General features: G+C 37.8%; 2 protein-coding genes across 3 annotated transcripts in view; one reads left to right on the top strand and one right to left on the bottom strand.

The window, feature by feature from the left end:
* LOC110699630 (AP-2 complex subunit alpha-1-like) overlaps positions 1-917 on the top strand; it is a 28,800-nt gene extending 27,883 nt beyond the window's left edge. The window contains exons 26-27 of the mRNA XM_021877140.1: positions 43-122; positions 193-917. Coding sequence (XP_021732832.1) covers positions 43-122; positions 193-334 — 222 coding nt within the window. The 3' untranslated portion in view covers positions 335-917. The remainder of the gene's footprint in view (positions 1-42; positions 123-192) is intronic.
* Positions 918-2,344: 1,427 nt separating this feature from the next.
* On the bottom strand, positions 2,345-11,820 carry LOC110699629 (DDT domain-containing protein PTM-like). 2 transcript variants are annotated; one of them, XM_021877138.1, is made up of 10 exons: positions 11,448-11,816; positions 10,124-11,303; positions 9,227-9,925; positions 7,532-8,744; positions 6,213-6,495; positions 5,968-6,092; positions 5,096-5,562; positions 4,969-4,997; positions 3,977-4,498; positions 2,345-3,891 (listed from the first exon to the last, which is right to left on the bottom strand). In XM_021877138.1, the coding sequence occupies exons 2-10, from the start codon at positions 11,197-11,199 to the stop codon at positions 2,978-2,980; spliced, it is 5,328 nt and encodes a 1,775-aa protein (XP_021732830.1). In that variant the 5' UTR covers positions 11,200-11,303; positions 11,448-11,816; the 3' UTR covers positions 2,345-2,977. The 2 variants fall into 2 exon arrangements, with proteins under 2 accessions (XP_021732830.1, XP_021732831.1); XM_021877139.1 differs by having other exon boundaries at positions 3,636-3,902; positions 11,448-11,820.
* Positions 11,821-12,169: the final 349 nt, after the last annotated feature.

The raw sequence follows: 12,169 nt of genomic DNA, 5'->3' as shown, positions 1-12,169 counted from the left end.
TCTTCTCTGGAAATTCAATTGACCCTTTTCCATGATTTACAGATTAGGATAGAAACTGATCCTGCAGACAGAACTCAGCTGCGTATGACAGTTGCCACTGGAGATCCCACACTGACTTTCGAGTATGTTTGTAGCATGAGATTATTAATATGTAACTTAAAACTGGCAGATACTAACTGGTACTATTTACAGGCTGAAAGAATATGTCAAGGAACAATTGATTGCCATCCCAGCAACTTCCCGAGGAGCGCCAACTACGCCAGCACCTCCACAGCCTACTAGCCCCGTGGCAGCATTGACGGATCCTGGAGCTATTCTTGCCGGCTTGCTGTGATAAAGGATGCAGCTAATGTGTTTAGATGATCTGTTCGTAATATACATGTACAATTGATTTACAGCCAAGCCTCGATTCATCTAATGAGCAAAGAAGTGATATAAACACCATCATGCCAGGGCTGGCGGAATTGAGAATGAGCTAATTTGTGATCAGCTACATCATTGGATATAAAAAGGGAAGAGGGGGGCGTTGGGGATAGGATTTTTTCTTCAAGGTGCTTTGGTGAGATTTCTTTCAGCTTAGTTTTACCCCTCTTGATTTTGTTTTACCATATTTTTCCATTTATTAGGGTGCATTATTGGTGTTGGTTTCTGTAATATTGTAGTACTTAGCTTGTAAAAGAACTGTCGTGCGGTTTTTTTTTTTTTTTTTTTTTTTTTTTTTTTTTGCCCCTCAATTTTTGGGTGAGAAAGGGTGTTGTAATTGGAAATAGAGAATTAGAGTGAAATATATTTCTTTATTATTGCCAACCATAAAGTTGTAACCAGCAAAATTATCCTTAGCAACATTGTTGGTACGGAGTATATTATCCATTACTGTTTGATATTGTAGATCAATGCTAAAAGGAGTTTTATCCAAATTTTATTTTGTGTGCGTGAGGTGCCTATAATAACTAAAGGAATCGACTAATAAATCAAAAGTTACGTACGGCATAATTATTTTGACCATTGTGTTTCGTCTGTTACCTTCCAAAAAATGACGTGTGCTTTTTGAATACTATAGTATAGGTGGTTGTTTAATAACCCTTCATTAAACAAAAAGTATTGTGGACATTATTTAGTAACAATTTGGGGATGGGATTTTCTTTTTTTTTTTTCCCGTTGTCTCAAATTGTCTAGTCTGTTAACCTGAGCTGGGTTGACCCGTGAAGAGTTTTTGCTTGACAGAGTTGGCACATATGTGATACATCAAATCAATTTTTCAAAATGTATGGTTTTTTTCACATGAAAATCTTCTCGCATAACCATCATTCTCCTTCAGTTGTGGTCTTTAAGATAAGGGAGCAAACTGCTATTTGTTTGCACTTTTGCAGTGTGTTTAAAGAAAAAATGGGGAGATGGCAGAGCGCTTTCTTGGCTTTGCACATGTGCTTAAAAATGCAATGAGCCCATGCATATGAAGCATAATTTAGTACTTCTAAAGTTGAGACAAAAGTTATGGTAGACCTAGCAATCTTAATGATCTCAAAACATTTAAATTATATGTTTGCGTACGTACTATATTTCTTGCTTTGCTTATCAGCTCCAGTTGCTATTCAATATTTCTTGAAAAAACTCCATTTCAATTGATTGTTTAACATGCTTGCAATATCATTGAATCTAGTGAGAAGCTCTCCTTGACATGACATTTTTTTCGACAAAAATAGACTGAATGATTGTAGAAGGCTTCTTGTGAACTTAATTCAAAATTTGTTGAGACTCGTTGGGGATCTCAATAAAAGATGAAAGAGCTCACCGTTATAGGGGATTTTTAATACTACGATTTTTAAGTGTCTTATAAAAACAGAAAGGAAGAGAAAGAAAATAAAAGCTAATATGGGATCAAGAGTTAGAAAACTTGTTAAACTGCTTGCTCAAATGTTTACTAAAACCCAAAAACTGGAATTGGTGCGGAGGATCTAATACGTGCCCAACATTTTCAATAATGAGTTAAATTTACAGTTTTATAATACCTCAGATTACTTTTATATGCAACTTTGGAATATTTTATCTCTTAAATAATACTCCAAAATTGCATATAAAAGTAATCGAAGGTAATACATAGTTTCCCTTTTGAGATGTTTTAATTAAATGTATCTATTTGTACTTTTTATTCTACTCCATATGTTTTAACAAATAAATTTTAACCATTTGACTCCATTGCGGCTTCATCCCCGTACTTCATTTTTTTATTTTCATATTCACCCACCTTTTTATCTGTGCTGTTTTCTTACACCTACTCACGTCTATAATTAAGAGTACATTAACTAGGTACAATTTTTTACAAGAAACACTATTATAACAAAGATGAAGCGAGTAAAAACTCAATTGCCCGATTTGATGTAATATCACAGTATCACTCAAGGAATACAGTGAAATAATTAATCCAAACAGAATCTGAGATGTCATTAGCAAAAAAATCACTTGTGATTTTCCATGATTGTTACACAAGTAACTCGAGCAAGATAAGCACACCAAAAACAAGCTTATCTTTGAGTATAGATTAACATTAGGCATCACCCAACACCCCACCTCCAGGAGAGCCAAAAATCTAAGCTAACAATCAGTTCAACCCATTCCCCACCCAACCCCACCTCCCCCCACCCCTCTCCATCTCCCGTTTGCTCAATCAAGAGAGGCCCACGTTTCATGAGTAACACACTAAAAACCCTTTAAACATCCATGTATCAAAGCCTGACCAGTATCATCAGTAGAGTAATGAGTTATAACCAGAAAGACAATAGCTGGCAGAGGACCTTTTCAGTGACATGATCAATCAGAGCACAAGCATTCACATCAGCCCCAAAAACAGTAGTGAGCAAAAATTTCCAATTGGTACCTACTGATGTTGGAAAATCTGCCATCTGTCCAGCTTCCTAGAGCCCCAAAAAAAGAAGCAAGAACTGAATCAAAAATCTGCATCTCTAGAAGACCTTTATAATCAACACCATCCCCTGCAGTTGTCGCACCTCCAGCTGTCACCCTGAGAGACATCTTCCAAAGGTGAGCATTGGCTGTGAATCTGTAAACCACATGTATGACAGGCAAGATCAGGAGCCGGTGTTGGTTGTGAGCAGATATTACAACTAACAGCTGTTGCAGCTTCCATACATGTGGCTGGTACATGATCAATATCGGGCTCCATTTCATAATGCTCTGGGAATCCGCTCTGAGAATATTCACACTGCAAATCCTCCCAGGCATCTCCAGACACATCAACTCCTTCAAACTGATTTCCATCATCAGCCTCTAGCAACTCTGTAAAAGAAAAGTAGGTCTGTGGTTCATAATCAGTGGTTTCATAGTTGAAGTTCTCATAGTCCAATGCTGTTCCATCTTCAAAACTACCATTAGGGACATCCCACTCAGAATGAAAATTGGAAATGGTTTTTGTCTCGTCAGATGTAGGTGGCTGTACAACAGGATAATCATTCCAGATAAGCCCATCATCATCCCTCTCATTCTTTATATGCCTTCTGACTGGAAGCTTTTGGGGGCCTGGCCCAAAAGGAGTGTTCCAGTCAAACTGCAATTCTTCTTGTGGCTCAGGTATTTGTTCAACTTTTGAAACAGGCATAAGAAGAGGATCATCCACTGGAATGAAAACATCATCCTCCATCAGAGACATTGGAGTTGAAGGTACCGATTCAGCCTGCTCTGAAAAGGCTTCGGAAACAGAATCAGCTAGCACCGTCTCTTCCTTCGGACCTTTAATGAGTATTTTCTTTATCTGCGGCTTTTTGTCTGCATATGGGCATGTTGGAGTCTTAATTCTGCGACAACGGCAACACTTATATCCCAACACATTGGAAAGTTTCGACTCGTCAAGTTCAACAGCATCAGCATGGTGCCAATCTGCAAAAGCACTTCATTATAGATTTTTACATTTAGAGAGAGAGAGAGAGAAGCTGCAAAGAAAAGAGATCCTTCAGAAGCTTACTTTGGCATGATTCACAACGGATGTACATCAAATGTGGAGTATATGGCTTCTGACACAATTGACACTCTGGGCCTACTGAATTCATACCATAAGCGCCCCTGAAAAGAATATTATTCGACCAAAATTCAGATCCAGCACCATCTACAGACTTCTTCTTCCAGATGAGACCCCAGTGCTGTTGTCGTTTTCGATTCTTAGACAAACTAGAATCAGATGAAGCAGGTTTCTTTTCAGTCTCTAAAGTTCCAACAGGTGGCAGTACTTTGCCATTAGTTTTAGCCCTTGAACTTTTGGAGAGAGTCATAGAATTCTGATGTTGTTTCAGCTTTGCACTTTTAGCAACTGTGGCAGAATTCTGATACTCATGCCCCTGCACCACCAAAGGACTTGTTGGTGATTCAACAGTGCCGTTGTTTAGAGTAAGAGGTTTGCCACAAGAACACTGCTTGCAAGTGGTTACAAATTCAACATCATCATTTGTTAGGACAGTTGAGCTTATGGTACATCCCTTGTGGCAAAAACCTGAACAAAGAAATCACAGTCATAAGCATCAATAACAATAGCAATAACAATGAGCAAGTCAAAAGGGTTTAGTGCTTTGATTGAGTCATTCATAGACATCAAAGAGTGTACTTATATTGTTTGTCATGAAATAGACAAACTTTGTGGTATGGATTAGGAATAATAGTGTCAAAGGTGCATGGAATTTGTAACTCATTTTACGTTTCAGTATGAGGACAATAAGAGATCGACAAGAAGGCACAATCTCAAGCTACACCAATTGTCATGACATGTAATATACAATGAGGTGCATTTTTGTTATAAAAAGAGGAGTGCTACATGGTGACATTGTAAGAGACAATGCCTTACAAATCTAAAAGTACAAAATGACGGGTTAAATCATGTGTGACCTTGAAATGACAAATGACAACAAACAAGGAAAATTGACAATTTTGAGACCTAAAGCAAGAAAACAGCTCAACATAGCTTACCTTCACAAGCACTGCACACAACAGAAACCCTGAAACCACAACAGAGAACTTATCATCAGTATACTAGAGCCTGTCAAAAACAACCTTAAAATGTCGAAAGACAGTTAAGTGAAGTGAGGAAGCTTACCCAAGTAAAACATCTCGGTGACAAGACGCACAAAAACACATTTGCAAGTCATCTCTCTTTCGTGTAAGATAGAGAAATACAGCTCTCTTACGAGAAGCTTTCAATTGTCTCTTTTGATGTTTGGTATAACGATCAGGTTTCTTCAAAGGTGGCAGATTAGTTTTCTCTGCATTTTCCTCATACTCTTTGATCAGATACAAAGGAATCCGTGTTTCAATAAACCAATATTTTTCCTTTCCATCTTGGGTTTCTTCTTTCTCAATAATACTCTTCAAGAGGCGAGAAGAAAGATGTTTCTGCTGTCCAAAGACTACTCCATACAAAATCTTATTTTCCACAATCTTCTTGCCACAGACCCGGGCATTCCTAAAAGCAAAGGCTTCTGTTTCTGGACCTTTCCCATCCTGAAGATTTTGCTCGGGACGAAGAAGATCAGTCCACTTTATATGATAATCTAAATATCTCACCTGTAGATGTCATTTTATTTCAGCTTATTGAACTACAAAGGAAAGTTAATTGTGAAATACTATGACATTACTCTCTCTCCGTCAGGAAGTAATTGTCACATGTTTTTATAGAATGTCTGGAAAAAGGTGTAAAACAAGGGTTTACAATTTGATTTCTTGAGAAGTCAAGAACCCCCCCCCCGCCCCACACACACACACACACACACACACGCAATAAAAAAAAAAAAAAACAAAAACAAAAAACAAAAAAAGGGAGGGAATAAATGGAGAGGTGGACAGAGCAACCTGTTAAAAAGGTAATTTTAGTAAAATATTGGTTTATTGAACAATGTGACAAGTACTTTCAGATGGAGTAATTTAGAAAGAGCAATAATTATTCCATACAAAATATTAAAGATGAGTGACCTGGAGTGCAAGCCCTGATGCATTCATAGACATCTCAACAGCTGCTCTCCATAAATATTGTCTGCTTCTCTTTGGAACGTCAGATCCTTCTGTATAATATATTCCTGAAATCCTCCTTGAACCGCCTAAAGAGTGGGACAAATTAGCATTAGAGATCTGTCTGAATAACTCTCCTTAATAATGCTTAAAATCAGAAAACCCAAGAACTAAATGAGCAATTTGTACTTCGAAAGGTATAATAATACCTTGACGAGCCGCTTTCCTAAGGACTGAACGAGGAAGTGTTGCTCTCTGGAATACAAGCTTTGATAGCTTTCCACTCCTCCAGTATATATCATGCAAACTATCATAAGAGTCCTCCGTTATAATTTCAGCTGTAGCAAGATGCTTGCTACGTTTCCCGGGACCTCGTTTCTGAATTGACGCAGTTGCACAAGCACTTTGAGACACAGATGATTCATCCATCCAACTATCTACTAGCTTAGTCCAATCTAAAGAGAGTGCATTGATGCAGAGGTTTTCCTCGAGCTACAGTTACAAAACAAAACATAAGGTCTCATGAGTAACGGTAGATACATGTAGGACAAAAGAGTCTTCTGGATCAAGCACTAGGAATATATAAATATAACTAATATATATATATATAAAATGTAAAAGAACAAGACAAAATCAAGTCAAGATATCAATTCCATAACAGCATTAATTTGACTATTTACTCATAAATATCACTTTATTTTGCTTTTTCTCTCAAACGAAGAGGATAGAAAAGATTAAATACTAAATATATTTAGGCATACCGCTCCTGAATAGCACCAGAAGCAGAAACTACAAAACCGTTATAAACGTTAAGTGTAAAATCTGTTTGGAAATTCATGAATGCCTTAACGCATCAAAATCCATGTAATTACTCCAACCAATAATATAGTACCCGCTTCTCAGTTTTCACGGGGATTAAGGGTAGTGTGTAGTATTCTTATATGTAGGGGTATTTGTAACGGAAAGGTAATACTAAGTAATGGCATTTAATAAAAACTTAAAATATATGAGTAATTTATATGGGAAGGATGAAAAAACAAAGAGTGCAACGAAATACGGGGAGATGTAGGGTTATTTAATTTGGGAAAAAAAAATTAAAAAAAATAAATAAAAATAAAACATAAGAAATTGTATTACGGTAGAAGTACAAGAACAATATTTTGGGACACCCAAAAAGGAATACAGGCATCAAATGATGGGAAGGAGGGAGTATCCAGTTTTTGACAATTTAGTGGCACCTCACAGAAATCCTGTTGCTAAAAATTGAACCATAAATGTTTCCTATTGTTTCTCCCTCTTCATAAAGCCTATAATAAGATGTGGAGTCTTTAAAAAGCAAAATTAAATAGTGAGTATGTTTGTAACCTACAAAAAATAATGGATTTTAAGGGAAAAGATGACAGTTGGAAAAATGCTAAGCTTGATCCGAGCCACCAACTAAAAACAAAGGTGGGCCTTCAAGTTTCATTATCATTAGAAGATAAAAAAAGAAAAAAGTTACAGATGCAAATTTGAAAAACAAACTTACTTCAAGCAAAAGAGACTTCATTTCACTGCAGGTAGAAGCCTGCTCAACTTTCTTACGCCACAGTTTTTCATAACTTGCACTATGAAATGGTCCAACTATTAACCCGCGCAGGCTTTCTTCCAAGTACAAGGTATATGCTGCTATACCATAAAGGCCACCCTCTACATTTTTCACCAGCCTAAGGCCAGAGTAAAACTTCATTGCTGCTCGTGTAGCATTCAGTACAGCTTGATTTAGTAAGCAAGCCTTTCTGCTACAGCCAGTGGCTTTGCAGTTAAGACACCAACTACAGCGCTCTCTTGGAATTTCAAATAATTTTTTTTCGGTACTAGGCCAGAAAAACCGAGCAGCTGCAGAAGAGAAAGCTTTTGCCTGCAGCGTAACTTTAGCAGACATGACTTTCCTGGGATCGGATGCATGAAGCTCAGAAGATTGATTTTCATCAGATGTAAGCGCTGCAAAATTAGCAGCAGCAGATGCCGCAAAGTTTCCGTGCACATAATGATTTATGTACGCAAGAGGTTTAAAAACAGATCCAATGTATAAGCAATTATCCTTCGGTCGCTGAACTACTCTGCCACCAGGTTGATTACGATCTTCATTTCCGTGCAAATTAACATTTCCAGGCAGACAAACACCACTCTTCAGCCCTGCACTACTGCTGTTGTACCCATAGGTGACCGATGAAATTCCCGTCTTAATAGATCCATCAGCAAGCCCTTGCTGTGATGAACAATGAAGCTCAGCATGCTCAAAAACCTTGTTGGGCATAGTTGAAAGCTCATTCATTGCAGCACCATCCATTTTTGGCACAGAAATATCTTTTTGTACCGAAGCACCCAATGAAACATCATCGCAAACAGGTGTAAAAGCACACTTTTCATTGCTTAATTCAGACACGGAATTCAAAGCACTTTCCCCTACAAAACTGGCATAGTTTTCAAGTTCACCCTTGTTAAGAACCTGATTTCCAGTCTCATCAATAAGCAACACGAAGTCGTCATCTTTCTTTTCCAAAGCCAGGGTTGGTTGACTACTTATAAGAGCTGGAAACCAAACCTGCGGCAGTTCCCAATACTTCAATATTGCCTGACAGATCCCTGAGTAAGAAACTGCATGATACTCCGATGAACAAAGGGATGCTACAACTTTTGGAATATCATTACAATTGTAGTATCTGACAAACGGCGATGCCTTTAAGGAGACTTTCAGCCTGCAATAGGAGATTTTCAAAAAAAAAAGGGAAAACATTAGTTTACATATATGTATGCCGAAAAGAAATGACGTGCAAAGAATGAAAGAGCGGATATTACGCTGAATTTATTTATCTGCATAACAACTATATTGACAATAATCTAAATATTCTGCTTTCCTTATTCAAATTTATTTGTATTGATTAATTAAAATACTTCTTTTCTCCAACAATAAATACAAATCTAATTATTAGGAATGTACAGAATACTCATACCACAAATCTTTCCTCACATACGTTCTTAAACTGGTTATATATACCATTTACAAATTTCACATCTCAAATCTAATTCACACTTGTACATGTCTATTGTTACTAATTATGTCAACCACGACAAAGTTTACAGTATATCAGTATCCATTAACACTTCAGTCTTCCATTAAATTTCAAAAACAATAAGGAAATCAAGTAGAGATATGATGAATGGGGAGCTAAAAACCTACACCATCAAGTGATTGCAAGTACCCAAGAACAGCTGTGCATATGGATCGACACCAAAAATTTCAGCTCCTCTCAATGATGTTTTCATTGCGATGGGTGGACTGAGTCTGCTGATTTTACATTCAGGACAAAACCAGTTCCCATCAGGTATAGATAACTTGTTCACACCTATACATCTAGAGTGATAAGCTGAAGGGCAGCCATCACAGCAAAGCAAAAACCCGTCCATTCCACAAAGCCGGCACTCATCCCCATTTACATCCTCATTAATGTTATCAGGCTTGGTATCTTGATCCTTGCCCTTCACAGTCGTAGAATTAGATCCAAACCAAATACTAGTTTCTGCCTCCGGATCGACATTTTCCCTGTTCTTGCTAATGGAAGTTTTGGCAGATCTGGGATACACCTTCCTAGGCCCATTCTCAAGAGGATTTGATGAAATCCCATCGAAATCAATCCCAACTTCAGATTCCTCCCGCTCATCAATATCTGCCCTTATTTCTTCAGCAACTAGAGCATCATCACACAAAATCTGTAGAACCATCAACTTTGTCCCAATAGACAAGGTACAATAATCTTTCTGCAAGGCATCAATGTAAAAACCTTTCCACTCTTTTTGATCCAAATGCCCCATTCCCATCAAATAATGAACTAAGTAAACTGGCCAAGTCAAGATATCAAGCAAACCCCAGTCAATGCATCTGCAGAAAGAATTAGATATAACAATATGAGACAATGAATGAGGGCGAGTAAATAATTCATCTAGCAAATTGACTTCCAAACAATCATACAGACCTCCAATATAAATGAAATAACGTAACTCTGTGCTTTTGGAAATAATAGTGAAGTTAAACAGAATGATAGGTCAGCATGTGGAGCAATACAGCAATATACATTACCTCAGGCATTTTGATGCAAGCTCCAATCCATCAGAAGCTTGCGCTTCAAGATGTCGTTTCAAGGCCTTCAAGAGACCAACATGAATAGCATCCAATAATGTGTTTGGAACAGTGCATCGAAGACAACCAACAAGATCATCCAGTGTGAAGGGGCTCAAAAACAAGCGAATGCTAAACGAGCGAAGAAACCCATAAACTGAAAAAAGATGTGACACATATTCCTCTGGCACACCAACTGACCCAGAAGATGGGGGCAATTCTGGAGGGGGAATGTCAGGGATCTCAGACTCTGCCCTGGTGTCCCAACCCTGACCATATTCACACGAATCACTAGAAGAATCAGAAACATCATCATCATCCACTTCACTCCCGCCAACCTCCTCATCAAGGCGCCCACTTGATGTTGGCACCTCAACCTTTTCTGTATCATTGATCATATTTACAGAATCCGGTTTGTCAATAATATCAATTGGCTCGGCCACACTTGCCTTCCCCGATTCATCTACCACCTCCCTAATATCCTCCTTTTTACGACCAATTTTACGAGCAATTTTACGATCAGTTTTTGACTTTCCACCTATTTTTTGAGCAACATTCTCATCTGTATTCGACTTCACATCAATTTTTTGCGCAACATTCTCATCCAATTTCTTTTTCCTCTCCAACAATTCACCCACAAACTTCTGCCGCTCATCCCCAATCAAAAACTCACGCAATTCCCCACTATCCAAATCCTCGAAATCCCCATCTTCATAATCAACCCTATACAATCCAGAATCATAAGAAACAATCTTACCTAAAAACACACCATTGCCCTCAAAATCCTTTAATACATAACGTCCAACCACTGCATCCCCCTTAACCTCGACGGCCCGCCTCTTCGGAGGACGGCCTCGTTTACGAAAATTCCCAGCATTCTTACCATCCTCCCCTTCATTACCACCATTACAATCACCATTACTATTTTCCACCATATCCTGCACATTTCCTTCACCATCAACATTCTCCCCATTCTGCCCATCTCCCCTTCTCCTCTTCCTCGGCCGACCCCTCGGCTTACCACCAGAACATTCCATCCCAATAATCCCAATCCCTAACACAATCTAGGGTTTCAAACAAAAATTCAAAATCGACCCTTTTAATCGAATTACACTATAAATCGATTCGGATCCAACAGATCCTGAAACACGAAAAATCAATCAAATTCAACCAAAATTAAGCACAAACAAAAAAGGGGAGATGAAAAATTCAGCAAAAAAGGGAAAAAAAAAAAAAAACAGTTGTTGTAACGAAGAAAACGTGAGAGAAAAAAGAGGGGGCATACCTTGATGTTGTTGTTGACTAGATGTCGAAAACCGCCATTGAAGGATTGATTGGGAAGAGAGAGAAAGATAAAGGGAATTTTAGAGAGAGAAAGAAGAGAGAGAAAGGTGGTGTGAAGTAGGAAGGACTCTGTGGAAATTTTTTAGCCCTAATTTTTAATTTAATTTTTTTTTTTTTCTTTGAAGACGCTACTTTGAATTTGGACTCCCTTATTATTTTTACAGTGAGTTGTGATTTCCTGGTTGACTCGGTAACTCAGTCTTATCAACTCGATCCGGCTCATGGCTCACATCATCAAATCTACTACTAGCCTCCCAGGCTATTAGCTTGTTTATTACTTTCTCCGTTTTGCATTAGTTGTAACAGTAGGTTTGGCTCATAATTTAAGAAAATTATAGAATAGGCTTATAATATAAAGTAGTGTGGGTGGGGTTGGTAGGAAAGAGAAATAATAAAATATTTGTGAAAGTGGGGTTAGTGGGAGGAGAAATTACAAAATAATGGTGAGTGCTTTCCAAATATAATAGTGTTGTAACTAATACGAAACGGGAAAAAATGAAAAGTATTGCAACTAATGCGAAACGAAGGGAGTATTTTTTTAGGCAAATTTTCTCTTTGGTAAAGTGTACTCCCTCCATTTTTTTTAAATGCATCACTTTGATTTTTGCAGTATTCACGTATCATGGTTGACTTAATTTTTTTACCTATATAACATATATAAAT

This window comes from Chenopodium quinoa, unplaced genomic scaffold (assembly GCF_001683475.1).
Source record: "Chenopodium quinoa cultivar QQ74 unplaced genomic scaffold, ASM168347v1, whole genome shotgun sequence".
Taxonomy (NCBI): Eukaryota; Viridiplantae; Streptophyta; class Magnoliopsida; order Caryophyllales; family Amaranthaceae; genus Chenopodium; species Chenopodium quinoa.
The sequence above is the reverse complement of the archived record's forward strand: the minus strand, read 5'-3'. Positions and strand labels throughout refer to the sequence as shown.